The sequence below is a fragment of the Psittacula echo genome, assembly GCF_963264785.1.
Source record: "Psittacula echo genome assembly, chromosome: 9".
Classification (NCBI taxonomy): Eukaryota; Metazoa; Chordata; class Aves; order Psittaciformes; family Psittacidae; genus Psittacula; species Psittacula echo.
In genome coordinates, this window is record NC_137745.1 from 20,509,528 (window position 1) to 20,536,151 (window position 26,624).

Consider the following 26,624-nt stretch of genomic DNA (forward strand, 5'->3'; position numbering starts at 1 on the left):
ACACTAGCATCCCTCCTCTGGGTTTGTTTCTGCCCCAACTCCATTCCAAGCCATGGTGTGGAAGGAGTGATATTTCACCCCAGATGTGTCTGCAGCTGGAGCAATCCCCTGACCAAACCCAGCACAGAAGTGCGGTGGCTCCTCGTCAGCAAAGCTGCAGCAAAGGGAGCATGGTGCTGGGGGGAGCAGGAGCGTGAGGAGCAATTCTGTCTTCTTCACGGGGGTCGAGTGGGACGTGGGCACAGGCACAGGGGTGAAGGCAAGAAGCTTCCTGGTGATTCTCCTCTGACCTGTGCCTGGTGCCGCAGATCGAGCCTCTGCATGGGCCGCTGGAGGGGGGCACCCTGCTGACCATCCGCGGGAGGAACCTGGGCCGACGCTTCAGTGACGTCGTGGGCGCCGTGCGGATCGGCAGCGTGCCCTGCGCGCCACTGCCCGCCAGATATGTCGTGTCTGAGGCGTGAGTGTCAGGGTAGCTGCGGGGCCCCTGTCCCCTTTGTGTCCCCTGCCCTTGCTGTCCGGCCCCATCGCTCGCCCTGCTCCTGCCCGGGCGCTGCACCCTGGGCAGGATGGGGATGGGGACCTGCTCCAGGTGGGATGTGGTGCCCTCTGCCAGGCTCAGTGCCGTGGGGTGGCCCCTGTGCCACCAGCAGCACTGCCAGCCTCCCCTTCCCCATGCGCAGGATCGTGTGCCAGACCGGAGAGGCACAGGAGGCGTTTTCGGATGTGGTGACAGTGAACGTGAGCCGGGAAGGGAAGTCCAGGGAGCGGTACTCCTATGTGGTGAGTAGCTGCCTCCTGGATGTTTCTTTGGTGATTCCTGCACCCCTTAAAACAAGCCCATAGCCCCTGCACCCCCAGCTGGCTTTGAAGGAGGATTTGCGACAAACATGTCATGGTCCTCAAGGAGCAGCAGATGCGTCTCCTCACTCGTGGTTACCTGGGAGAGGTCTGGCACATCCAGGCAGGACTGCAGCTGTGGTGTCGTCAGGCACAACCTCAGCCCCATTTCGGCTCCTGCAGAGGTTTTTCCCTCATCCTGGCTGTATCACCCTGTCTCCTGCTATCGACAGGAGATAACTTTTCTTCCTCGTCCTTTGCTAAAGTGCCATTACAACCTGTGAGATTTTTTAAGGCTTTCAAAGTCTCCTTGCTCTGTGTAAGTTAAGTTGTATACCATGGACTCACACATGGACTCCTGCTATTTAGAACTGATTTGTTTTGCTGTAGAGATTGTCTTATTTTTTGCATGCATTCCCAGCATTTCCAGACATCCATGTTCACATCTAGAGTGTCCCAGTGATCCAGCAGTCTGGAGCAAGGTGCCGGGGGGTACAGCCCAGTGACAGACCTTGGGTTCGGGGTCTCTGGTGCGTTGTCACAAGGGTGTGTGCTGACTGGGCACATCACTCGTTGCTGGGCAATCGTCTGGTTGATAAAGTGGAGAAAAGGCTCCAAGAGTGGGAAAGGGCTGGGTGCTCCTTCACAGGCTTTCTCCATGCAAGGAAAAGCCCTTTCAGGAAGCACCTGTAGAAGCAGCAGTGATAAGCAAAGCAACAGGAACAAAAGCCGGTTCCTGAACTGAAACCGGGTCTCTGACAGCTCTGTGCTGGCAGCTCCTGGCAGGCTAAAGGAGAAGGCTGTCCTCCTGGGAGTGAGGAGCCAGTTTCTGCTGGGGAGGCACAGCACAAAGCTGTCTTGTGTCTGTGTATCTCAGCAAAGCTTGGAGAAGAGGTGGGAGAGTGCCCTGCTTTGTGCACATGTGTGGGGAGTGAAGCTGCACGATGCGTAGCTGGTGGTGTGTGCCACACCAAAAGTGGCTCCCACCCCCTTTACAAACTAAGCAACACTCTTTAGTTCTCTTGATTCTCCTCTCGCATATGATGGCATTAAGATGGAGTAGACTACGCCATGCAAGGCTGGTCTCACTGATGCCTGAGCACTGATAGCAATTTATCTGATTTAAAAGACTTTCAGAACTGCCCTTCCAAAGAAGGTTCTTTGTAAAATACCAAATATTGCCTGTGTGCTACAGCTTTGAAGGTCCCCATTAGATGTATCCAGAAGACAGAATTCAGCTGTAATTCTGCTGAGGAGGAGAGGAAAGCGTGATCAACAGACCTCTCCAGAGCATTATAGCAGGCTATGGATGAGCTGAATTTGCCAAAGTGGCGCTGGAGGCAATCGGTGCTGGCAGCACTCAGAGTGCAGTAGCCCTGGCTCTTGCCAAAGGGAAGAGCTGAAGGGCTTTGGGGAACATGAATAATCCTCTCTGCTGTTGTTGTAAGTGCACATTTGAATGCACAGGTTAGGGGCCAAGGGCAGGAGACAGCTGCCTGCAGGCACTCAGAAACACAGATTAACAAAATGAATCCTGTGGAAATGGGTAATGATCAGAAACAACAGAGGAAATGGCTGTAGAGGAGTAAAGCGGTCTGAGTATAGGACAAGGGCAAAGGTAGCTCTTAATAAGGATGTTTGTGGCTGGGATTGACAGGAAAGGGCATCTGCACCCGGTGGACTGGAGCAGCTTATCCCTCCTCAGAACGCCGTGGTGGTTTTGCTCGGTGGCTGCAGCAAGGAGGAGGGGAGCAGCTTCGGCCGGCCCCAGCCTCTGCCTTGCAGTGCTTGACAGGGAATTACCAACTGCCTTATGGAAGCGCCTTGACATAACTCTTCGCTTTTCCCTCGGTGTCCTGCTCACACCCGAGCAGGGCGGTTGCCCAGCAGACTCTCCTGGGGAGCGTGGGGTAGCCGCCGCGAGGGCTCAGCGCTGCATTAGTTATCAAAGCCTCCAGCTCATGAATCTCAGGAAGATTTGCAGGGGCTGCAGAGGCAGATAACACACATGCTAATTTCTGCTGCAAATGGTGAGAGGCAAAGTAACTTCCTATAACCTCCAGAGATTCAGATCTGAAGCTTCCTTAAGGAGGAGTTTGATATTCAATTATGTAGAGCCAGGTGGCTGCCTTCACAGATCTCAAGGCCAACACCCAGCGGGGCTTTAGCAGTATCTTCATATTCAGGAAGAAATGGATCTGGAAGGGCAGAGATGGTGGGAGCTGGGATGAGTGAGAAATTTCTTTTTCTGAGCTGTCGCCATCTCTGGACCTTCTGTTGGAAATCTGGAGGGACTGGTGGGTCTGGGGTCCAGTTGGGCTCATGTCTCATTTATTGCCACAATTTAGGGACCACAGAGAGTCACAGAGGTTTTACATGATCTCACTCCTCAGCACTTGTACTTCTCCCCTTGTTCTGAAACCCTGCCAGTGAAAGCTTTTGCTGTGCTGCTGTATTAGAGCCTGACAGTACTGGATGCTTAAATTTACCGAAGCAATTCCCATGTTCAGTGTGGAGTATCCAGCTGTGAATTTGCCAGGCCAGAAATCAGATGTCCCCTTTGTTTTTAGCTTCCTGTTGTGCAGTCTATAGCTCCCCTCAATGGCCCGAAGGCAGGAGGAACCAGAGTGACCATCAGAGGCAGCAGGCTGGATGTCGGCTCCGAGCTCCGTGTGCTGGTCAATACCTCCAGGCAGTGCACTGACCTCAGGTGGGACTGGGTCTGGGGGCTGGCGCTGACCTAGTGACAAGAGCCAAGTGTTAGGAAGGGTGGCATTGTCCCCAAGGAGGTCAGGAAGAGCTGGGGGGTTGGTGGGGACGCAGGGGGACCACTGCATGCTGCTGCTAAGCCTTGGAACCAGTGCAGCATCCCCAGCAGCCCACTTGGCTGCTGCCTCCATTTCCAGCACCCGTCAGGCTGGTGTTCCCAGAGCAGTGAAGAAAACTCTCCTCCTGTATGTTCCTCTCGTGTCAGTGGTTAGAATTAGGAGTGTGCTCTTTCCCTTTGGCTGGATGGAAACTCAGTCTGGCAGCCTGGGGTGATGAAGGCTGAGATTGCTCGTTAGTAGGCAATTGTAGTTAACAGGGATTGGCGTGTGACTGGGAACTCCTTCTTGCCCATGTCTCCCATCTGCCTTGCTCCTGAGGGGGTGCTCAGGTCCACGGGGCCAGGCTCCGGTGCTCTGCCTGCCCTGGCTCCTTGCAGCTTACCTGGCTTTCCCCATGCAGCCGCAATACCAGCACCATCACCTGCACTATGCCCTCTGCGGAGCTCACTACGGCCGTGCGAGTCTGCGTTCAGTTCGAGAACAAGTCTTGTGCCAGCTACAACATCACCTTCAAGTATGAGAAGAACCCAATTATATCAGACATCAACCCCAAGAAGAGCCAGATCAGGTAAGGTGCCTCCCCCAGCAGACAGCCGAGCTGCCAGGACTTGAGCTTTCCTTTGTGACCTTTGTTGAGATCAGTCCCTTAATTTTTGCTGACTGAAAAGTGAACAGGGCTCTCCCATCAAAGCCTGGACCTAATTGGAGTACCTGGTGTAGGCTGGTGCAGGCAACGCGGGCTTGCCCTGCCTGTGCTTCGAGCCATCCAGATACAGAGTAGATCCTGAGCAAACCCTGTGTCAGGAGACCCTGAAACACAACCAGGAGGCAGGGTATGGTACTGGGGCCCCAGCCACACTATTGTAGCATCCTGACTTCCATTTCAGAGCTGGCACATAACCTGCATCTACCTGCAAAAGAGAGGGTCAGCTCTAGGCTGGCAGGAGAGGGGCTTTCTCAGCCCTTGTACCAGTTGGTAGCTTGCAGATAGGTACAAAAGGGCACCAGAGTGCTCTCAGGGTGCTCCAGTGTGCCCCAGCAGGAGCAGAAGAGATCTCGCACACCAGGGCTCTCCGTAGCTCATTTCAGTGCATTTAGGACATGGTAACTGCACTGTGCACATCTGGTGGGTGCTTTAGGGGGGTTCAGGTGGGGCTGTATGAGACCCTGAGGATTTTTCTTGGCAGTAAAACTGTTGGAGGATAAGCTGAGATTTGTAATTTTGGATTTCAGCTTTCCTCGGTCATGGTATTTCATTTTCAAAGCATGTTGCTTTTAATTTCTTGTCTCTCTGTGGAGCTCTCAGGCTCATGTTCCTTTGGATACCGTGGTGAAATCCCACCTTCCTTGGCTGTGCAGCCTGGGAAACCCAGGGCTGACGAAGAAACCCAAGAGCCCAGTGCCCGATCCTGCAGGACCATGGTGAAGGCAGTGCTCTTGTGACTCTGATGGACTGATCCCCTTGGAGCAAAGCTGTGTCTCGGCATTCCCAAGTGCAGCGCCAAAGATATGGGCTGTGGGAAAGTTAATGACAAGGCACAGCAGTGACTCAGCCAACCTCAGCTCCTCGTAGGCTTGTGAACTGCGCTGAGTGGTGGGAGCGGTATCTGAACACAGAGACAGTGGAAGAATGTCAGTGCCCACATTCACAAAGGAAACCACCAGGGTATTTCTCTGTCACCTTGGTCTGCTTTCTTAGTATTTACAGCAAAATTGCATTCCACTGGGAGCATGACAGCAGTCTCACTCATCAGACTACTTGGTGGCTCATGTAGCCTGACTGCTCTGGTGCCTTGCTGGGCTGTTGAGCATGAGGGGTCATTAACTTGTGTAAAAATTTAGCTAGATCTGATTTCTCTTGCCATGCTGCTAAAATAATCAGTGTAAGCAGAGTTTAAATCAGGACACAAGTGGTAAACTTGTCTGCAGGTGTGACAGGCCCTCAATTAGAAACTCGGATCATAAATGCGTAGTAATACCCCCAGATTTTGGAGAACCTTGGGTTCAAAGTCACTGTGTCTGGAGTGGTCCTCAGATAATAGCATTTGTAAGTCCTGACTTCTGTGGCAGATGCTCTGAATAGGTCAGATGTGATGCGAAGGAAGGGGAAGGTAAATCCAGGTTGTAGTTTCTGCTGTCCAGGGCAGAAATGCAGTGCCAGTTCTCCATCCATTGCCCTGCCTAGCAGAGCATCAGGGTCCTCTCGTCACTGTCATTAGTTGACTGCACATTGAGAGGCCCATGTTTCACATTCCCCAGGCAGCAGATCCAAAACACAAAACAACTTTCACATTCTGATCTAAATCAGAAGTGTCTGGGAGATGCAGGATCCCTCTCAGCCTTAAAGGGGGCTCTTCCCTCTCCAGGATTTACAGTTCTCTGCAGGTTCCTGTGGGGACCTTGAGGGAATATCTCCTGGCCCTTGCTTTGAGGGGTTGCAGGTTCACCTTTTACACCATCAGTGGCCTGGGCAACCTGCTGTGTGCCCCAGCAGGCAGAGGCAGGCTGCTCCTCTGGGGAGTGGGAGTGAGGGGGCAGCTTTCTGCTGCTGGAAGAGGTCCCCACTTTCCACCATAGCAGCCACTGCTCCTCCTTCCTTCCCCGATGTCTTGGTAGCAGTGTGGATGCTTGCCATGAGTAGGAAGAAGACTCTGGCTAACGGGCTACGTTTTCTGCTCACGCACCTGGAAAACATCCCTGGGAAAATGGCAGCAGGGAGACCCAGCCATTGCCCCTCGCTGCTGGGTTGTCTCTGCAGTGACCCTCTCTTTCTTCCCTTCTCCTCAAAGCGGGGGCAGGATCATCACCCTGGAAGGAAGAGGCTTTGAACTGGTCCAGAACGTGTCCATGGTGGTCCGAGGCATCGGCAGAGAGCCAACGGTGGGTGTCCCCCCTGGGTATTGCCCAGTAACCGGGGTGTGAAGCTAAGGCCTTAGCACCTGCTACAAACTGGGCTGGGAGCAGGGCTAGGTGGGAGCACTCAGGATGTCGGGGTTTGATGTGTGTGCTCTCTCCTGCTGTCAGAGCTGCAAGGTTCGCACCGACACCATCATCACCTGCCCCTCTCCTGCTGCCTCCAACATCACTGTGGGGAGCAAGCCTGCACCCGTCGATTTCTATCTCAATGGTCGCCTCTACACTGATGACCGTCCAGCTCTGGATGAGGAGATGTACCCCGAGGAGGCCTTGCACATCAGCAAGTTCAGCCTGGAGTACTATGCTGACCCCCAGTTCTTCACAGCCAAGAAGGAGAAGTGGATCAAGCACCATCCTGGCGAGCCCTTAACCCTGGTTATACATGTGAGAGCATGGCTTTAACAGCTCTGCTTCTTTCGGGGTGTTGCATGCTCCCCCCGCTGGGAAGCTCCTCAGTCCCAAGCACCAGCACTGTCACTGTCCACACAGGCAGGAGAGAGACAGGGGATGGATGAGGATGGGAGAGCCAAGAATGATGCAGGAGCTGGCAGTTCTTGCTCAGTCCACTGCACCTGCATCTCTTCACCAGGAGACACTGCCTGACCTGAGGACGCCCTTTGAGGCATGGTGGCAGAGCTCTGCCTTTGGAGGATGTAGTAGCAAGAAGCTAAATAAAACATTGGATGTATGAAAGAGAATGGTAATGCACTGGCCTGAAATCAGGCAGGTGCTCCAGAAGGTCCTGACAATAGGTATTTATTCTTGCAGAAACAGGTCATACATTCTTCTCTTTTGGCTACTGAATTCAGCTGAGTTAACAGGGAAGTCAGGGTACAGCAATTGAGTGGCTTGGACAATGTGCAACAGTAATTCAAAGGCCATTGTTCACCGCAGGATATCCTCACTGCTTGCAACGTGCTTCAGAAACTCACTCCCCTGTTCTCAGGCTCTGCAGACACATCCCCTGGCTATCTCCTCTGTACATCCTTCCCCTCTCCCAGGTGGGCGCTTAGATCCTTATCTTTGGTGCACAGCAGAGCAGATCAAAAGCAGATTTTTCCAGGTTCCATGAGGGGCTTGCTCGTCCTGTGCCCCATGCTGAGTGAGGAATGGGAAACAGGAAAACGGGGAATGGCCCAGTTCTGGGTTTCCTGTGGAAGGCTGGAAAAATGTCCTTGGTGATGGAGAGTCCTCCCAGGTCTCAAAACCAGCAGGGAATACAGAAAGTAAGGCAGGAAAATCCATTGCAATTGTGACTGCTGCTCTAAAGACTGACATCCTGGTTCTATTTTTGTCATTAGAAAGAACCTGACAGCCTGGGCCTGGAAAGCAACGAGTACCAAGTGAAGATTGGCCTTATCTCATGTGAGATCCAGATTGTTTCAGACAAAGTCATCCACTGCTCTGTCAACGAGTCACTGAGCACCTCGGACAGGCAGCTACCGGTGACGGTGAGTCCCGGAGCCTCCGCACTCTGGGCACAGGCACAGGGGTCCCTGTGCAAACCCGGCCGGGCACGGGGGGGGGGAACACTGCCCCCATGGGAGGGGGACAAAGCACCTCGTCTGGCTGCTCGCTGCTGGGATGCAGGAGCAGCCTGTGCTGAGGCTGCCCCCAGTCATGGAGAGGGGCTGACGACTCCGCATCATGGGCAGTGAGGAGCTGGGCTGTGAGCTGGGGGGATTTTGTCAGCTCTTGTGTAAGGTGCTGTGAGCTCCCGGGCACGCGGGGGATCGTCACTTGCTGTAATTGTCTTTCCACCCCTCATGAGACACGTTTGGGGATTTCCATGCAGCTTTCATCCAGCTGGCCTCCTACAGCCAGCACAGGGGCTACAAGTGGATGTGAGGGTTCACCCTCCCCAGGCTGCAGTAAACCGCTGGAGATGGGTCCCTACTTGTGGCTGGGGAGGACAGGAGGAGTGCACAGGGCTGGAAGGTTTTGTGTTGCTTCCCAGGGAGTGCCATTTGTCACCGTGAAGTGTTTGGTGTTCAGGGCTCTTGTTCCTCTTTGTGTCTGCAGAATTCACAATGCTTTGTTAGTGTCCTTCCCACCGAGGGCTGGACTTACCTGCTCTTCTTGCCCTCAGTTTCCCTCATGTCATCTGCAGCTCATTGCCACACAGGGATGTGACTTTGCCTCTTCATATCTGGAAAGAAAATGCCTTCATCTTCATGGTCTGAGACCCTGCACCCCCCTCCGTGTTTAACTGTGAATGGGTGGGAGCCTGCGGCATGGCAGGGTGAAGGAGGAGGAGGAGGAGGAAGGCTGTGAGGGAGTTGCAGAGGCTGTGGGCTTGTGCTGCCTGGAAGAATGGCATGAAAATGCACCACCAGTTCAGTGACAGGCTCGTCCAGTTTACTGATTACAAGCTGTGGTGTATGAAATTCTGTTGCAAACTGGGAACATGGAAAGGCAGAAGTAGCAGAATTTCCCAAGTCATTTTAATGGAAATTTTAAATAGGGTAATTTTGTTTTTAGTTAGAACTGAGAAACAGGAAAATCCCTTTGGGGAAGAAAAGGAATTTATGAGTTTGCTAGTCTTGGTTTGACATAAAACATTACAGGCAATACCCTAGTAGCTCCTTAGGAAGCAGGAGAATGATACCCAGCCCTAAAGTATCACATAGCTGTTCAGAGTGTACCAGCAGTGAGAGTGCAGCTGAATAATCAACTCTTATTCACGTCTGTGCAGACATATCAGACCTTCATACATGGTTGGAGCTATCTCCTGCTTGCCCCTTCATAGCAGCAGCTGCCTTTATAACACTTGGAGCAGCTTTGATTGCACAGCACAGTGATCCCTACCTGACCTGCAGCCAGGGCAGCAGCCAGGGGCCGCAGATGCAAATTCTTCTGGGGAGCTGAGATGCCTATTGCTGTGACTGCCCAATCTGATCTTGTTTAGATGATAAAGTGCCCATCTGCAGTGGTAAGAACATGGGAAAACAGCCCTTGAAAATGTGTCCCAGTGGTGATCTGTATTGTGACTGTGATTTTGGGTATGGTGATTCTGTGAAGGTCCATGTTAGCAAGTTGCACAGGGCAATAGGAGCTGTCTGTAGGGAAAAGGAGCTGGTGATGAAGATGGGGCTCCTGAGCCTCCCTGTGTTTTGGAAGTCACTTTCAAGCAGCTCTTTTGGGAGTGCAAGAAGTGAGCTGGAGCTTAGTTTTGGTCTGGGTTTGCTGGAGGCACCACCCCAGAAGCCACCAGTGCCAGAGCCCATCTGGGGCTGGTACAAGGGCACATTGGGGCTTGGAGCTGGGGGAGCCAGGCCATGTGTCCAGCACTGGTGGCTGGAGGTGCTGAAGGTTCCCCTGACTTCAGGTGCTGGCAGCCAGTGCTGCCCACATGGGGCTTTCCTTCTTCTCTTGCCCATGGAGGCAGCAGCTCTGGGCAGAGCTCCAGCCTTGTCTGGATGTCTTTGGCTGGCAGCACTGGTGCCCTCACCAGCGCTCCTGAGAGCAAGAGCTGGGATTTCCCGGCAGGTATGGAGCTGTGTGCTACACAGTGCCTGATGCGTGGATGTGGTGGGAAGAACTTTGTCCCAGCTGCTGAGAGCTGGCTTTAATGACAGTGCACCTTTCTGGGAGGTGCTCCATGACACAGATGTAATCAAAAACTGATTCCATCTCTTCCTGACCTCATTTCAGTTTGGGGGGTTTTTTTGGGTTTTTTGGGTTTTTTTTCTCAAGTTTTTCTTGCTTCTCATTCCTCGAGAGAAGTGAAACTCACATTTCCGGAAGCAAAAGACTTGCATGGTCATGAGTTCTCCTTATCAGATGATGCTGTTGCACCCTTTCATCCCAGGGATCTAAAGAGCCATTTATAAACAGCACCAAATAAACTCAGCAGCCTGCCTGTGGTGCGTGTTGGCCTCCTCCCTTCTGCTGATCAGGAGACCGAAGGACTGAGCTCAAGTGATTTGTGCTTGGTGTCACAAGAAGTATGGGTTGGGAGCAGAGCCAGCACTTCTGACACCCAGTCCACTGCTTTAGCCACAAGATCGTTACTCGTCTCTGATCCCATTATTATTTATTTTTATTCTCTTACTTTATTTCAAAAGTAAAACTTTAAAAAAAACAAAACTTTCCCTTACTTGTATTTCAAAGACCTGAAAGTTTCTTTTCCTTCCTTCTCCTGTGTGGCAGCAGTTCTGGTTTTGGAGGAGATCAAAGGCCTTTCAGAGGCGTAACAAAGTCAGATGTTTAGTGCAAGTGGTTTTCTAGTAAAAGCAGTCTAGGCAGCACTCTATGGTACGGTGAGCTCTCTAAGGAAAGGTTGTCTTGTGTTCTGGGGTGGGTTCGGTGGGGCTGTGACATGGGTCCCTGTGGTGGCCTTAGGACAGGCAAAGGTCTGCTGAGTGCTGCCCTGTGGTCCCTCCTTGCTCAACCTCTGAGCTGCTTGGCAACGTGCTGCTCAGCTCCTGCTTTTCCTCCCTCCCTCCCTCTTCCTTTCTAGATCCAAGTTGGAAAGTTCAACTACACAATTGCAATGCTGCACCTTGGGGGAGGAGAGACCGCAATCATCGTCTCCATTGTCATCTGCAGCATCTTGCTGGTTCTGTCTGTTGTAGGTAAGGGAACAAAACAATGAGTTTCTAGGCTGTGCTGGGTTTTTTTCTCTGCATGTAGAGGGGTGAAGATGGCTCACTCACATGTTAAGAAACCTCTGAGTGCTGCAGTTGTGCAGCATCTGAAACTGGTCTGGGCACAAGTATCACTCTTCTTTGTATGGATCAAGCCAGTACCCAGGATCAAAGCTTCCTGCAGCATGGAGCATTTGCTGGCTGAATCCATAGCTCAACTCTGTTACTTGAGCCAGTGATATTTATAAACTTACCCTTTTCCCACAAACACTTTGTAGCTATGATAATACAAAATAGAGTGCGAGAAACTGGTCTTGGACTCATCGTGATGTGAGCAGGGCTTACTCACAGGCATGACTGTCCCAGGCCATCCCAAAGGTCCACCTAGCCCAAGGTCCTGTCATCACTAACAGCCAGCGACAGGCACCTGGCAAAGAGTATGAAGAACAGAGCTAGCATCCATAGCTGCAGACCTGGAGCAGACACAACAGCTTGCCCAGCTCACTGAGAGCTGTGCAACACACCTATGTCCTCTGGCTCAAGCAGCTCCTCATCGCGTGCCCAGCAAACCCTGTGCAGCAGGAATGTGCCAGTTCACAGCAAATGAGGTGTTTCTAATAGGATTTAATTTGTTTTTAATAAAGGTTCTAATGCACAGTATTTATTAAATGCACCACCTGTCATTAGAAACATATTTCTGGTGGCACAGGAAGACTGTCAGACATGAACACTGTAATACAGGTGGTAAACATCTTAAAATCTGTATTCATTAATCAGCTGGAATACATTAATATACAGTTGAGCTGAATGCAGACAGCCCAGACCTAAACTGAAGATGGCAGCTACAGCACAATCATTAAATTCCAGCTGGTTTTACTTATTTACAGATAATCGACTACTGCCTGATCGGATACCAGTCTTGTTGTAGGTGTTAAACCAACACTGGGTTTAGCTTTCTGCATCCATGTCAGCAGAGGACCGCTCTGATCCTAGCTGCAGCTGCTCCTAAGCCCTACTCCAACAGGCTTGTTCCCTTCCTCTTTTCCAGCTCTCTTTGTGTTTTGCACAAAGAGCCGCAGAGCCGAGCGCTACTGGCAGAAAACCCTGCTCCAGATGGAGGAGATGGAGTCACAGATCCGGGAGGAAATCCGCAAAGGTAAGTCACCATGCTGGGTGCCAAGGAGGAGCCAGAACTGGGAGGGAGATGTCGGAATAGCAGCTTGAAGACGTTCACCTTCTACTCAGTAGAAGTTTCTAGAATTATTTATAGGAGAATTTCTGTCATTACCTTTGGGCTTCGGCAGGGTTTGTAAATGAGGCTCAGAGGCTGGACGCGTGACTCTGCTGCTGTCTTGCTGCCTGACTTGGGCAAGCAGGGTTAATGGCCCTTGGCCATGTCAGAGGGTTGCTTGAAGGCCACACTGATTGGTGTGCTCTATGGTTGGGTGCAACAGAAATTGCAGCACGCTGCTGCTAGAGCAGTGGGAGAAGCCACCCAGCATCTGCCTCTGTCCCCGTGGTGCGTGGCTGCAGCACAGGCTGGGGTCCTGCAGGACCAGCGACGGGGCTGTGTTCCTGCAGGCAGGGCTGGCATTCCCTCTGTTGGTGCTGTGGGATGTGCTGTGGAGTGCTGATGGTTAAACCCTGACATCGATCTGGTGCTCACTGAGAAAACCTGCGGCAGCCCGCTCTAGGGAAAGGCTGGAGGAGGCAGAGCTGAGATGTGCCACGTATCTCGGTGCCAGCCTGCTGCTGCCTCAGCTGTTGGCATTTCAGAGCTCTCACCATCTGCGGGTCTCTTTGTGTAAGGTTTTGCGGAGCTGCAGACAGACATGACAGACCTGACCAAGGAGTTAAACCGCAGCCAGGGGATCCCGTTCCTGGAGTACAAGCACTTTGTCACCCGGACATTCTTCCCCAAAGTAAGGCAGTACCGGGTTTCACTGACACCTGATCGCTCCCAGGTCCTTCCTAACCAGATCAGGGCTCTGCTTCCCCTCTGCTATAGGTTTATTACTGTGTAACAAAACAATTCCACTGTTGTATATTTAGTTGTCACGTATTTCAGCCTCAGTTATCATCAAAACTGGAGCCACAGCTCCTGGGTGTGATGCTCGCACATGGCAGGAGGCCTGCGGTGGCTCTGGCTCACCCACTGTATGCTGTTGGACACCCTCTGTGACAAAAGCAGAAGGGACTGGAGACTCCCCCTCGTCCCCAGGGGCTCCAGTGTCACCCCACTCTGTTCGGCTGAGGCTGAATGGTGTATCTGCCATCGGCATTCAGAGAGAAGGGGCTGTTTGTTCCCTGCAGTGTGCCACCAAGCATTCCCTGCTGCTCTGCTGGTCCTCAGGGGCTCATTGAATGCCCCATCTCCCCCTTTCTCTCCTCTCTGTCAAAGGCTGGGTGCCTGGTGCTCCCAGTGGGCACCCCATCAGCGCCCAGTCCCAGTCTGTCTACCCAGAGTCCTCCTCTGGGGCCACACCAGACGCGCCGGTGCCGTAATTCCTGTCATGGGCTGCTCGGCTGCGTCGCTGCGCGCCCTTAACAGCGGCTGTATTTCACCCCTGAGGCAGTTACATTTCAGTGGTGAGGAGTGAGATGATGATTTATGACTGCGGAGTGTTTCATTAGGAGTTATTACTCAGGTTTTTCAGTTATCCAATCTCTACATATCTGCACACTGGAGTCTTCAAGGCTCAGGCTGCTATACGAATGTTAGAGATTTATGCATTTTTCCCATCTGTTTCAAAAGTTACATATGTTAAAACACCCAGTACTCCTCTATTTTGACTTAAGTCTTCTATAATGCTTTCTCTTCTGGGGTTTTTCTAGCTGTCAAATTAGTCTATTTGCAGTCTCCCTACCCTAACAGCCTTGTGTCTGCACACACGTCTGCCTCCCCCAACTCTTGTGGTGTTTGCTTGTTCAAGAGGCTCTTGCAAAGTGTTTAAAGGCTTTGCAAACCATACCAGTGCAGAATGGGTGGTCCTCAGTCCCAATTACATGTCTTTGTCTTGTTCCCTTGCGGTGCACGGCAAGCGAGGATGTCCCCGGCCGGGTGCAGAGCCCTCCCCTAACGCTGTGCTTGGTTGCAGTGTTCCTCACTCTACGAGGAGTGCTACATCCTGCCATCCCAGCAGCTCAGCTCCCAGGTGGGCTCCCAGGTCCAGGAAACTCATCCGCTCCTGGTGGGGGAATGGAAAGTGAGTAACCCACTAACAGAACAAATGCTTTCGAGTGGTTGCTAACTGTAGCCGCGTGTGTTGACAATGCTGGGTATCTTCTTGTGGTGCATGGGAGATGCTTGATCACTCAAAACAATTAACACATACCAGCATTGGATCAGCTTCGGCTGTTTGGAGAAGGCACCTCTGTGGATGTGCTCTCGCATGAAGGAGCGTTGTCCTGAGATCCTCCCCAGCTCTGATGTGGTCTTTTCTCCCTGGGTGTATCGTACTGTGTGTCAGTACTGGGCATAGTTCATCATAAGTCAGATTCCTCCCAAGCAGCACTTGGTTAAAGCTGCTGTTGTCCCAGAGCTGGGTTTCATGTGGACAAGAAGTAGGAATTGAAGGATCAGACGTTGGAAGGGAAATCTGCTTAAAGCAGCTCCAAGTAGATGATGTTGCTGAGGGCCTTGTCCAGCTGTGTCAAGTGTTTTCAAGTATGGAAGTTCCACAGCCTCTTGGGGCCCTGTTCCAGTGTCCAACCACCTTAAAAGTGAAAACTTCCTTCCTTATATTTAATCAGTGTTCTATGCTCCATCTGCTGTCCCTTCCCTCTTGTCCTAGCCCTGTGCCAGCAGAGAAGAGTCTGGCTCTGTCTTCTCTGCCCTCCTATGGGGCAGCTGAAGACTGCAGTAAGATCTCCAATTAGAACTTTTCCTGAAGGCTGTCCAAACCCAGCCCTCTTCACCTCTCCTTGTACACCCAGTAATTGTTTTAGCAGCCCCCAGCTGCTCTTGCTCCACTTTGCCAACATCCTTGTTGTAGTGGGGAGCCCAGAACTGGCCACGGTACTTCAGGTAGCCTCCCAAGTGCTGAGCAGAGAGGAATGGACACTGCCACTGGCAAAGCCCCTGAGCAAGCTGCTTCTGATACAGCTGTGTATCACACATAGTTGTGCCCTCTCCAGGAAAGCAAGCTGCTAGCTTGTGGCAAGCAGAGGGAGTAAGGGGTCTTCAGCTCAGTACCTCCACCTTCAGCAGGGACACCCTTGCAGTCAGGATGGATAAAAGCTGGAGGAAAACAACAACCAGGGGCTTTCTCACTCTGCTTTCTCATTTTTTCTTTAGATCCCTGAAAACTGCAGACCCAATATGGAAGAAGGAATCTCACTGTTCTCCACCTTACTCAACAACAAGCACTTCCTCATTGTGTTTGTCCATGCTCTCGAGCAACAGAAGGACTTCGCTGTTAGAGACAGGTATGAGCTTCAGAACAGAAGACCTGGCAGCCATAGGAAACTGATTTATGCCTAACCTGTGAGCAATCCAGCCCATGGCTGGAGCGTGCACTTCAGCTGAAGGTTGAGTCGCGCTTGCCTCCCACGTTTCTATTAGAAACGGATGGCCATAAACCTCTCTTATCCTGAAAAGCACCAAAAGGTACAATGAGCAACTCGTTCATGAAGGTATCCCTGAACACTTGGTTTACCAGTAAAAGAGTGGGAGCTGATCCAAGGTCGTGCAGCACTGAAAGAGGGTTTGAAGTTTTGACACCATTGAGAAGGCTGATGAAAATTGCCTGGAATACTGCCTTTGTGTTTTGGGTATTTTTAAGCCAGTCAGCAGTTTAGTCTTGTTGGATTGGTGCTTGAGGCGTACATATTTCTGTGTTTCAGATGTAACCTGGCCTCCCTGCTTACTATTGCATTGCATGGGAAACTGGAGTATTACACCAGCATCATGAAGGACCTCTTGGTGGATCTAATAGATGCTTCAGCTTCCAAAAACCCCAAGCTGATGCTGAGGAGAACGGAATCAGTGGTGGAGAAGATGCTCACCAACTGGATGTCCATCTGCATGTACAGCTATCTCAGAGTAAGAGATCCACTGCTGCTGTGGATGTGAGCTCAGCGCTGTGTGCAGTGGTAGTGAGGGATGTGTGGGGCAGCTGAGGACCTAAAGATCTCAAGTGGCAAACACTGCCACTTGAATGGTCGTTAGTGGTTGACAAACTCCAGTGTATTGAAAGGTTCAAGTGTGGAAAAGCAACCTTAAGTTCAGTTGCTTCTCCCCTTCTGCCTGGGGATTTGGTGAGACCAGACTTTGCGGTGGCCTTTGCTAAGGCCAGAGCACGAAGCAGCATTTTCGCCATGCTTGAGAAGAGAGCCGTAGGGAGTTGAAAAGTAACTAGAATGGGATGAGGTTTTGGAAACCGTTCCAGCTATTTGTTGTTTGCTTTGCCCAGCTCCTGCAGCCATGCTGCTGGCTGCCAGCCCATTCAGCATTGTCAGGAGGGATGGTGGTGCCGGGGCCGGGGCTGCTCCATGCCGGTGCCCGTTGGCATATGGGGCTTCTCACACAGATGTCCTGGTGTTCCACACCAACCAGACGGATCTTAGCAGGAGAAGGGGGATGTCTATCCCAGAAGCTTGACTGTCTTCCGGTGGTAACAAAAAGGAATGGATTTGGCATCTCGGAGCACATCAACAGTCCATCTGCTCAGTGCTTTATCTCCAATGTTTGCCAGTTCTGGTTGGAATTTCCCAGAAGAATTGAGCAATAACTTAATTGATTCCATGGCAGTTAATTGGAGGACACCCCATTATACCCACAGGGGAGAGCCTTGAAAAAGCCTTTGAAAAATCTCTTTTCCCAAAGTGTTTGCTATAGCCACAGAAGCAATACTGTATTGTCCTCGTACATATCATAATGTCTTCTGATCCCAGCTGATGATCACTTTCTGTCCTAAAGCCCATGGTTTTGTCGTTCATAATCTTTCATTTTAGCTCACATAATTAGCCAGAATAATGAAAGAAAAGTTACAGGAGCAAATGAGTGTGGCTGTGCCGATGCAGCACGACCCAGCCTGTAAGAGCAGAAAAGAGTGAATTAGTGAGGGGGTTTTTAATCTTCAGTTTTTCTGCCTGTAGTTAAACCACTGGAGAAAAAAAAAGTGCTGATCTCTCCTTCCAGAGAGTGGAGACCACATGTGAGGCGTCTGATCCAACTGCAGTGTGTGCTAAAAATGGACATTGTGCAAGAAGGCTCTCAGGGAAAAGGAAAGACAAAAAAAAGAGGAAAAAGTCGAGTCCTGTCTTGTGGGCTCGAGGCTTGGGCACGCAGTGCAGCTCGGAGGTGGTGAGGAGCAATGGGCACGCAGTGCAGCTCGAAGGTGGTGAGGAGCAATGGGCACGCAGTGCAGCTCGAAGGTGGTGAGGAGCAATGGGCACGCAGTGCAGCTCGAAGGTGGTGAGGAGCAATGGGCACGCAGTGCAGCTCGAAGGTGGTGAGGAGCAATGGGCACGCAGTGCAGCTCGGAGGTGGTGAGGAGCAATGGGCACGCAGTGCAGCTCGAAGGTGGTGAGGAGCAATGGGCACGCAGTGCAGCTCGAAGGTGGTGAGGAGCAATGGGCACGCAGTGCAGCTCGGAGGTGGTGAGGAGCAATGGGCACACAGTGCAGCTCAGTCCTGGTGAGGAGCAATGGGCACGCAGTGCAGCTCAGTCCTGGTGAGGAGCAATGGGCACGCAGTGCAGCTCAGTCCTGGTGAGGAGCAATGGGCTCAGAGGTGGTGAGGAGCTCTGGCCTCCCCGGGCACCTCCTTGTACCTGGATGGTTTCAGCTCAGGGCTGTGATTTAAATACTAGCAATAGCCAAATCCCTCCCATGTGCCTTGTGTTCCTCTGGATCAAACTCTGTTGCCTTCAGAGAGGCCTTTCCTGGTTAGAAAGAAAGGCTGCCCGCCTGCCTGTAGCACTGGCCTGTCAGCTGTGTGACGATGGGTCTGGTTTTCATTCCTGAATTATCCCCATTAATCACAACCTCTATTTGAAACAGCTGCTGCAAAGGTCCCTGCCATTGTGCAGTGGAAAAATTCCAAGTGCTTGTATTTTCCCTTGTAAGTCAACGCTACATGCTCAAAACATTTGTTTCGTGTTAATGCTCTGCCTAACAGTCCGTCCATTTGTGTTTTGGGGAGAATGATTTGAAGGAGCTGTCTTCAGCTGGGAAGGAGTTGCAGGCCACAGTCACTCGTGGTCTGAACATGTGGAGGGCACCTGAAGGTGATGGAGTCACCACTCTGGCAGGGAGCTTTGGCTCTGTGTGGGCAGGAGATGTGATGAAAACCTAGCGGGAGGCTGCTTGGGGCCGGAGTCAAAGGAAACTTGCAGCCTCTGCACAGTCGATGCAAACCCCTGTTTCTGTAGAAGTGAGTGAGAACTGTAGATAAAACAGTTCATGTCTCTACTTGCTGCTACAGCTTTGGTGGAAAATGCTGGAAGAAAAAGCCTTCCTCATGAGACACTGTGACACCACTGTGCCTGGCTCCTAACAGGATCAGGGCACTGGGAACTGAAGGAAAATTGACATCCTGGAATTCAGGTCTGGGTCCACGCTTCCCAAAGTTTCACGTGTGGGATGGAGCTGAGGCTTGGTTCTTCACAGAAAGCAAATAGATAATGATCCCAAAATTAGCAGGCACTTGGGGTAAGGAGCTGTTCTCTGTGCTTTTCCCACCCCAGCCTCACCAAGACACTTTGGAAATGGCTGTAATGTGTTCCTGGGAGGACATCTCTAATGACTTGTCAGCCTCGTTAATAGGGCAGTAACATGTGAATCTAGTCTGGGCTCTAAACTTTTTTTTCCCAAGCATATAAAACCCAAGCCCTCCCACGCTCATGTGCATGAAACAGTTCAAGTGATGCCAGCCTGAACTGTGCTTCCCATTACTGCAAAGTTATTTCAGTGCCCTGGGTAGCTTTAAGAGCTCATAACAGTTCAGTCAGAAATGAAAATGAAGTCTCATTAAAATACATTCACAATAGGAGGAAAAAAGGCCCCAGACTGTGTTTTTTTAAGTATTTTTTTGTCCTGAATCAGCACTGATCTCTTCAAGTTCAACTTCCTTTCTCTCAACCAGCCAAATCCAAAGACAGTTTTGATTCGTTTCCAGATGAGTTTTCCGAACAATGCTGGAGGTTTCCAAGTTTGCCATTTTATCTCTAGTCCCTGCCTGCCAGCCCTTCTTTTCCCTCTTTGAAATCTGCTGTCTGATTAGCACTGTTGCACATTTCCATAACATCCCACAGTTCCTGAGCCTGAAAGCCAAAAACCCAAGCACAAATAGGATCTCGCCAGCAGAGTGTTGTCATTTCCCACCCTGCCAGGCCGGGGCTGCTCCTGCTCCCGCACGTTGCGTGGGTCCTGCGTGCCCTGGCTGCCCCGTCCCGCACAGCTTTACCCGACCAGAGCAGCCTGAGCTGGGTTCAAGCCATGGAGAGCTCCTGTATCAGCAGGACAATGTTTTTGGAGGCAGCCGCGTAGCTGTTGGCAGCCCCCTCACATCTCTCTGTGGCCAGAGCTGCGGCCGGGGCTGGAGCTTCCCACGCTGGGACAGGGCAGGCTCCAAAACCCGGTGCTCAGTTCAGTCTTGGGTTCGTTCCTGCTGCCTGCTCACACACATGGGGCAGAAACAGCGTTCCTGTCGGTAGCAGGGTCATCACTGGGGTCTGTCAGCACTCCTTGTGTAGGGTCAGCTTGACAGGGCTCCGCATTCACTCTATGGGGAAGGCAGGTACTGCATCCTGAGGATGTCCCCTTGGGGATACTGGTGTCATCATCTCCTTCTTATCTCGTGCCTTTCTGTCAGAAACTAACTCTTCTGTATGTCTTCTGACACTTTCTCCACTCCTTATCTCCTCCTTATCCCCGTGACTTCACATCTTTCTTTGCTCTCTGGAAGCCATGCCTTCCTCCATTTCCAGGCTGGCAGCTCTGCTGCAGCACCCATTTCATGCTGTGTGCTCAGGGGTATTGCAAGAAGTCATTAAACCCCAAGGGGCTTCCCTGTGGTCATAAAAGAAGTTGTTCTCAGAAAACGAAGCGGGTGCCCCGTTGGCACAGATGGTGTGTGCCCACCTACCACACTGCCAGGGGCTTACTGCGCCGAATGCAGCCACATCCAAATTGACATCCAACTAATTGCTTTAGCAATTATAGGGCAATTAGAATAAAAGAATCACTGTCTTAATTAAGAAGCAGATTGAACAGGATTTAGCAGCTCCTAGCTGAGAAATACCAAAATCATTCGGTATCTGTTGTCTTGAGTAGGATTTCAGATGGCAGCAATGCTTGTGCGGGGTGTGTGGTGCTCAGAAAGTGTATAAATGTGCAATAATTTGCACTTGCCTTGTTGGAAGGAAATTGCACATGAACACTGGGGAGAATGGGATGTACTCCAGTACCAAAAGGTTTCTTAAGAAAATACCTTATGTTTTACTTGTACATCAGCACAGCAGACAGAAGTGGATCAGAAACCTGGCATAAAACCATGTATCTGAACAGCATCGCAAATAGCTGGTCCGTGTTCTGTTTTTGTTTTCCTTGCAGCAGTGTCACAATTCACCTCTCTCCTGTAAGATGAAGTTTGATGAATGTAAGGAGTTAAATGGTGTGTTTGCTTGCTGTCGCATGGGAACAGCTTGTTGACCCTGATCCTTTCTGCCTTGCTGTGATCAGGGCTCTGCTGTGGTATGAGAAGTATGAACACCAGTTCCCAGGGCCACAAGCACATGCAGTGGGCTCACTTCCATCGACTTCAGTGGCAGACCAGGGAGTGCGAAGAGGGGTTCTGCTGATGTCTCCATGACAAAGCTGGGCACCAAGTATCTCTGCAGGCCTGGATTCTGTGCACATCAGCCCCATCCTTGCCTTGCTGAGTGCAGTACCTTGTGCAGTCTGTGTCCTGTCAGACTGCAACAAACATCTCCGTACCGGCTTATGCCAGATTCTCCCTGAGGTTCCTGTGTAATTTCACATGTAAATTAATGCACATTTGTGTTTGCTGAGCGCCGTGCATGCACATCCCCACTCCACACAGCTACACACGTGCTCCCTCCTGAGATGTACCGAGCACTCTGCCTGTGAGGCAGCGGGTACTAACGCCCTGCCTTGCGGGATGAGCCGCAGCATTTGGATGGGGCATGTTGATGTGATAATCACAGTTCACCCTCCCAAACACAGCCTGTGGCTGTCATCAGCTCTTGTCTCCTCTTCCTCATCGGTGCTGTCATGATACCACGAGTCTGAAAACTTATGAGCAGCCTCAGAGAGATGCTGGGGGGAGCTGGAGGGCCGATGGGTTCCCAGTGCCTGGGCTGGACCGGTCCTATCCCCAGCGTGCAGAGGCACTGTCAGTGTCCATGCACAGCCTGTCCCCACCACGCTGCTGGAAGGAGTCACCACCACCAGCTCCGTTCGCTCACTGAGTCTTCCCTCCTTCCCCCAGGAGACAGTTGGCGAACCCTTCTTCCTCCTGATCTGTGCAATCAAACAGCAGATTAACAAAGGCTCCATCGACGCCATTACAGGGAAGGCCAGGTACACCCTGAACGAGGAGTGGCTCCTGAGGGAGAACATCGAGGCAAAGCCAAGGGTGAGTTCCTAGACCTGGCTCTGATGGGGGCAATTGTGCATGGGGCCGGTGTGGTACCCATCCAGGTGTGATAGACATGTAAATCATATCCCTGCATGGGCGCCCTGCCGCTGCCTAAGCTCGCAACTGCAGAACAAGGCTCTTGACTGTGTTTTCGTGTCTATCCCTTGGTGGGGCACTGAAGTGTCTTGGATGGTGGAAGGAGGTGACAAAATTTGTTCTGCCATATTCAGAATGTAAAAGCAACAGGTTTATCGGTCCTGGCAAAAGAGCATCTTCACTAGCAGTGGGGAAGTGCTGGCTGTAGACCTGGCTCCTGGGGTGAGGGTTCTGCCCAGATCACAGGAGCGGTGCTGAGAGTGGCTCTGCGGAATGTCTCCTGCGGGACCAGGGCAGCCGAGGGCTGTGCATGTGAAGGGCTCAGGTCCCTCCAGTGCCTGACACAGGATTCTGCAGACACCTTTCCAGAGTGTCGGTCAAATCCTGCTTTCAGTTACCTGGCATAAATCTGGAGCAGCTTCGCTGCAGTTAGGAGGTTACCCCAGATGTGCATCACCATAACTCAGAGCAGGTTCGAGCTTCCACATCCTCTGCAGCTTCCTGTTATGAATTGACCTGTAAATGTATAGAGCAAAGCCAGGGGGTGAGCAGTGGGTGCAGGGTGTTGGCGCTCTCAGCAGAAGTAACTTCATGAGTGTGAGCAGGGGAAGTGCAGCTGCTTCCCACTTGGCAAAAAGAGCAAGATCAGTGTGAACAGGGTGTCTGGAGAAGGGGCAGCAACTGCAGGGGATGTGCAATGGCAGTCCCTGCATTGCTGGTAGCCTCTGATTCAAAACCCACCTGCACAGTATCAAGTGTGAAATGACATCTTCATTTAATGCTGTGGAGAAAATTGGACTTCACCTGCGCATTCACAGTGTCCATAGTCGGGGTGCTGACTGTGCTGATACTGAGATGCAGCATTTGCAGATAACCCTCACTTGTACCAGGGTCCTTCTGGGAGGCAGCTCTGCCTGAGCACGAGCAATGCTCCTGGTACCTGAGCTCCTGCCCCGGGCTGCCCAGGGCACTGGGATTGCGTTCACCACTCAAGGATGGCACAGGGTTTCTCTCAAGGAAGCAGAGGACACAAGCAGAGCAGAGCTGGGGCTGTTACGGGGTGAAGCCTGGCAGCGTGAGGGGAGGTGTCAGTGTCAGTCCCCATGTCCTGGCTCCAGGCCGGCAGCCCCGGGGATGTAACTCAGCCTCTCTGGAGGGTGAAGCGTGGATGGTGGCATTTGTTCAGCCATTTCCAGCAGTGCAGGGCACGAGAGGAGCCATGCGGGCGTCCTCAGGACCCGGCAGACCTGGGCAGGACACCCCTAACTCAGCCTCTGCCTGCAGAACCTCAACGTCTCCTTCCAAGGCTGCGGCATGGACTCCCTGAGCGTCAGGGCCATGGACACAGACACGCTCAGCCAAGTGAAGGAGAAGATTCTGGAGGCCTTCTGCAAGAACGTCCCCTATTCCCAGTGGCCAAGGGTGGAAGATGTTGACCTTGGTAAGAACCAGATGCGTTGGACCAGACAGTCCTTAAAACAAGGGAAGGCACCTGCCATTGCACGCTAGCTCTTGTGTCTGTCTGAGAGTGGTGAAGCTGCACTGACCAGGAGGCAGATGTCATGTTTTAAGTTAGGACAGCAGATCTCAGGGCAGCCTTTCCTGTGGATGGTCTTCAGGAATGTGGGGTGGGAGCAATACTGGTGGACAGAAATAATGGGGCACATAACTGGAAAGAAGCTTTAGGAAAGCCCAAGTGGAGTAGAGGGATGCTTGGACTGGCAGCCCTTAAAGCCTACAGTCTGGACTCCAGACCCTCTAAGCACCCCTGAGCCTGGAGATGGTTTGTTAATACATGTCTCTCCATAAGCAGCCATAACTGAGCCCATGGGCTCCTGTCTGGCCATAGATTCAGACCTGTCATTTGTCTACCCAGAGGCCAACCCCTCCCAAAAAAAGGGGTGTGTGTCCTTCAGGCTGGTGTCTCACTTCTCCCTTCCCTGTGCTCAGAGTGGTTCGCCACCAGCACCGACAGCTACATCCTGCGGGACCTTGATGACACTTCGGTGGTGGAGGATGGCAGGAAGAAACTCAACACATTAGCACATTACAAGGTAAATCTGCTGGGAAGCTTTGGTTCCTCAGAGCCTGACTGGCCTTGGGGGCGAGCTGTGGTTCCCCCTTCCAATACAGGATCGTCAGGAACAGGCAGGGAGGTTGCCATAGCTCCAAGAGAGCTTCCAGGGAATAGACATCTGCCCTGGCGAGAAGCTCGTTAATATTGCAACACACTGAAACTAATTAAACACTCTTCATGCAAAACAAGTTATTACTGACAACAGAAAGAGGAGGGGGAAAAGCTCCTATTCCCAGCGGCCACCAGCTTGGCTGATTAGTATCACTCTGCTCTCGATCTGTGCTCCTGCTGAAGTCACTGGCACAATTGTCACTGTGTGCTCTCAGAGCAGGGGCCAGGGATGCATCGAGGAGCAGAGGCCAAAAGCGTGCAGAAATGTGGCAAAGCAAATTGTTTTCTTGACCATTTTTCCTTTTGAAATTAAATGAAACCAGAAATTTGGGTATGATTTCCGTATCCCCTGTTGCGCCTGGGAGCATATTCCTCCCTGGTCTGTAACAGTGCATGGAAAATCGAACCGGAGCTGGGTACTTATTAATATGATTATCAGAGTAGTAGCCGTGCTCAGAGCCCCGCTGCTGGCACAGTGCCACACCGCACCAGGGCCAGAGCCATGGCACTGGGAGGTGGCACCAGCCCACAGGTCCTGGCAGCAGCCAAGTTCCTTCTGCCCTTTGGGGGAGAGGCCAACAGCATCTGCACAGCATCGCACTCCCTCCTCTTGAACTACTTGGTGTCAACATCCAAAAATGTATCTTGGGGGGCAGGGGCAGGGCAGGCACAAGGGTGTTCGTGGCAGAGCAGGAGCTGCACCAGTGTCCCCCAGCTCTCAAAATCTCCCTGGGGCTGTACCCAGCTCCCTGGGAGGCACCATTAAGGCCCCATCATCAACATCTGCTCTTCCCTTCTTCTGCAGATCCCTGAAGGGGCATCACTGGCCATGAGTTTGTCAGACAAGAAGGACACTACACTGAGCAGAGGTAATGTCTCACTTCTCTTCCCCTGCTGCTGGTGACCAGGCAGAAACACTTGTAGGTTTAGAGGAGGGGTGTCTCTGGCCAGGAATGCTGAGAGCCAGGTCCTTGCCTGGAACGTGGGAGACAAAACATCACCTGAACAAGGAGTTTCGACCCCCATCTCCAGGCCACCTGCACAGAGCCCGTCCCTGCAGTGAGACTTCACTAGAGCAAGGAGCTGCTCTGGCTGGAGCTGCCCTGATGCCAAGGCTGGGAGACAGCCCCGGGCACATGGGGTTGTGGGGCACTGTGGGGTGCAGTGGGGCACCGCAGGGCAGGATGATGCAGGGGTGCCCCTGTGCTCATCCTGATCTTGTGCCCTCCTGTGTCCCTCTTAAAACACCCCCTGGAAGACCTCAAGTCCTCCTCAAAGGACTTCCCGAGGTACTCGCCACGTGCCCCAGAAGGCAACAAACAACCCCAAAACAAAGCAAAATGCTGAGATCACTTGGGGTGGGAATGCCAGCTCAGTGCTGGGGCTTTGGGGAATAAGAAAACACCTCCTGATGCAGAGGGTATCTGTGGAAGCGTGTTTAAGCTTGGGTGCCCCCGGCTGAGCCGCTTTGTTTCTCTCTTCTTCACAGTGAAGGATCTGGACACGGAGAAATACTTCCACTTGGTGAGTAGAGGTTGCCCTCTGCTACCAGGCTGGCTGCTGGGGAGATGTCCCCCTGGAAGGCAGCAGCCTGGGAAGTGCTGGGGGCAAAGAGCTGACCAGTCAGGCTCTCCTGCACTTAAAATCTGTGGGTCCTGTTTTTTCAGCGTATGTGATGAAAGAGGAGAAAATCTTCTCGGCCTCGCTGATATAAACACAATTCATCTCTGTGGGCTGGAACATCAGATGTGAGGAAATAGCTGGATCAGGGCTTGTTAGTTTTCTTCAGAGGGGCAAAAAGAGGTGCAGAAAGCTTATCTCTAGGCAAGCTTCAGTACTATGGGGCATAATAAAAACCACTGGGATGGCACAACCAGTGTTGTGCCTGTGCTGTAGCTGTCAGCAGCCTCCGAGAGCTGTGCAGCGCCGTGCTGCCGGTAGCACCCCACGCAGCCATGGTCAAGGCATCTACCGGGAGCTCCTGGCGCAGCGCCGGCTTCCACAGGCCGGGAGATTGATGAGCTCCTGGCTGTGCTCCGTGCTGAAGGACCAAGGGCTGAACGATGCTGAAAGCTGTTGTGAAAGAAGTGTTACGGACAGCAGCAATGCCTCATAGCCTGATGCTTTTTTTTCTCTGCCAAAGTTTCCGTGCTGGGATGGAGTGCAAATAGACAGTGCATGCGCACACATGTGCACTCAGCAAGGGGGGAGAAGGGACGGGAAACCAAATGTGCACATGTGAAACGATGCCAAGATGGCCTTAAATGGCTTGCTAGGTCATTACAGAGCAGTAATTAACTGACCTGACCAGTGGAATATTTGGTTTTGTTTTCAAAAAGGCCAGGGTGGGAATACTGCCTGATGGTTCTTGCGCTTTTCCCAAACCTAAGAAAAGCTGGTTTCTGCAGAAGCCTTGTGCACTGCTCCTGGGAGCCCAAACTGCAGCAGCCTGGGAGCAGGAAGGCCAGCAGACTAACATGCAAAGTGAGATTGATTGTTTCATTTTCTTTGTCTAGCTTGAGTGAGGCAATAAAAAGTGCAAGAGAAACAAACATCAGAAA

The 26,624-nt window shown here is 52.0% G+C and overlaps 1 protein-coding gene across 1 annotated transcript in view; it reads left to right on the forward strand.

Annotated features, from left to right (window-relative positions):
* PLXND1 (plexin D1) overlaps window positions 1–26,624 on the forward strand; it is a gene marked incomplete at both ends in the record, with an annotated part of 74,665 nt that overhangs the window by 41,222 nt on the left and 6,819 nt on the right. The window contains 18 exons of the mRNA XM_080625508.1: window positions 309–460; window positions 684–783; window positions 3,411–3,550; window positions 4,069–4,236; window positions 6,458–6,548; window positions 6,693–6,968; window positions 7,886–8,035; window positions 11,047–11,161; window positions 12,222–12,329; window positions 12,983–13,095; window positions 14,272–14,379; window positions 15,471–15,601; window positions 16,019–16,217; window positions 21,630–21,776; window positions 23,160–23,316; window positions 23,826–23,929; window positions 24,869–24,932; window positions 25,553–25,587. Of these exons, the coding sequence (XP_080481634.1) occupies window positions 309–460; window positions 684–783; window positions 3,411–3,550; window positions 4,069–4,236; window positions 6,458–6,548; window positions 6,693–6,968; window positions 7,886–8,035; window positions 11,047–11,161; window positions 12,222–12,329; window positions 12,983–13,095; window positions 14,272–14,379; window positions 15,471–15,601; window positions 16,019–16,217; window positions 21,630–21,776; window positions 23,160–23,316; window positions 23,826–23,929; window positions 24,869–24,932; window positions 25,553–25,587 (2,358 nt within the window). The remainder of the gene's footprint in view (window positions 1–308; window positions 461–683; window positions 784–3,410; window positions 3,551–4,068; window positions 4,237–6,457; window positions 6,549–6,692; window positions 6,969–7,885; window positions 8,036–11,046; window positions 11,162–12,221; window positions 12,330–12,982; window positions 13,096–14,271; window positions 14,380–15,470; window positions 15,602–16,018; window positions 16,218–21,629; window positions 21,777–23,159; window positions 23,317–23,825; window positions 23,930–24,868; window positions 24,933–25,552; window positions 25,588–26,624) is intronic.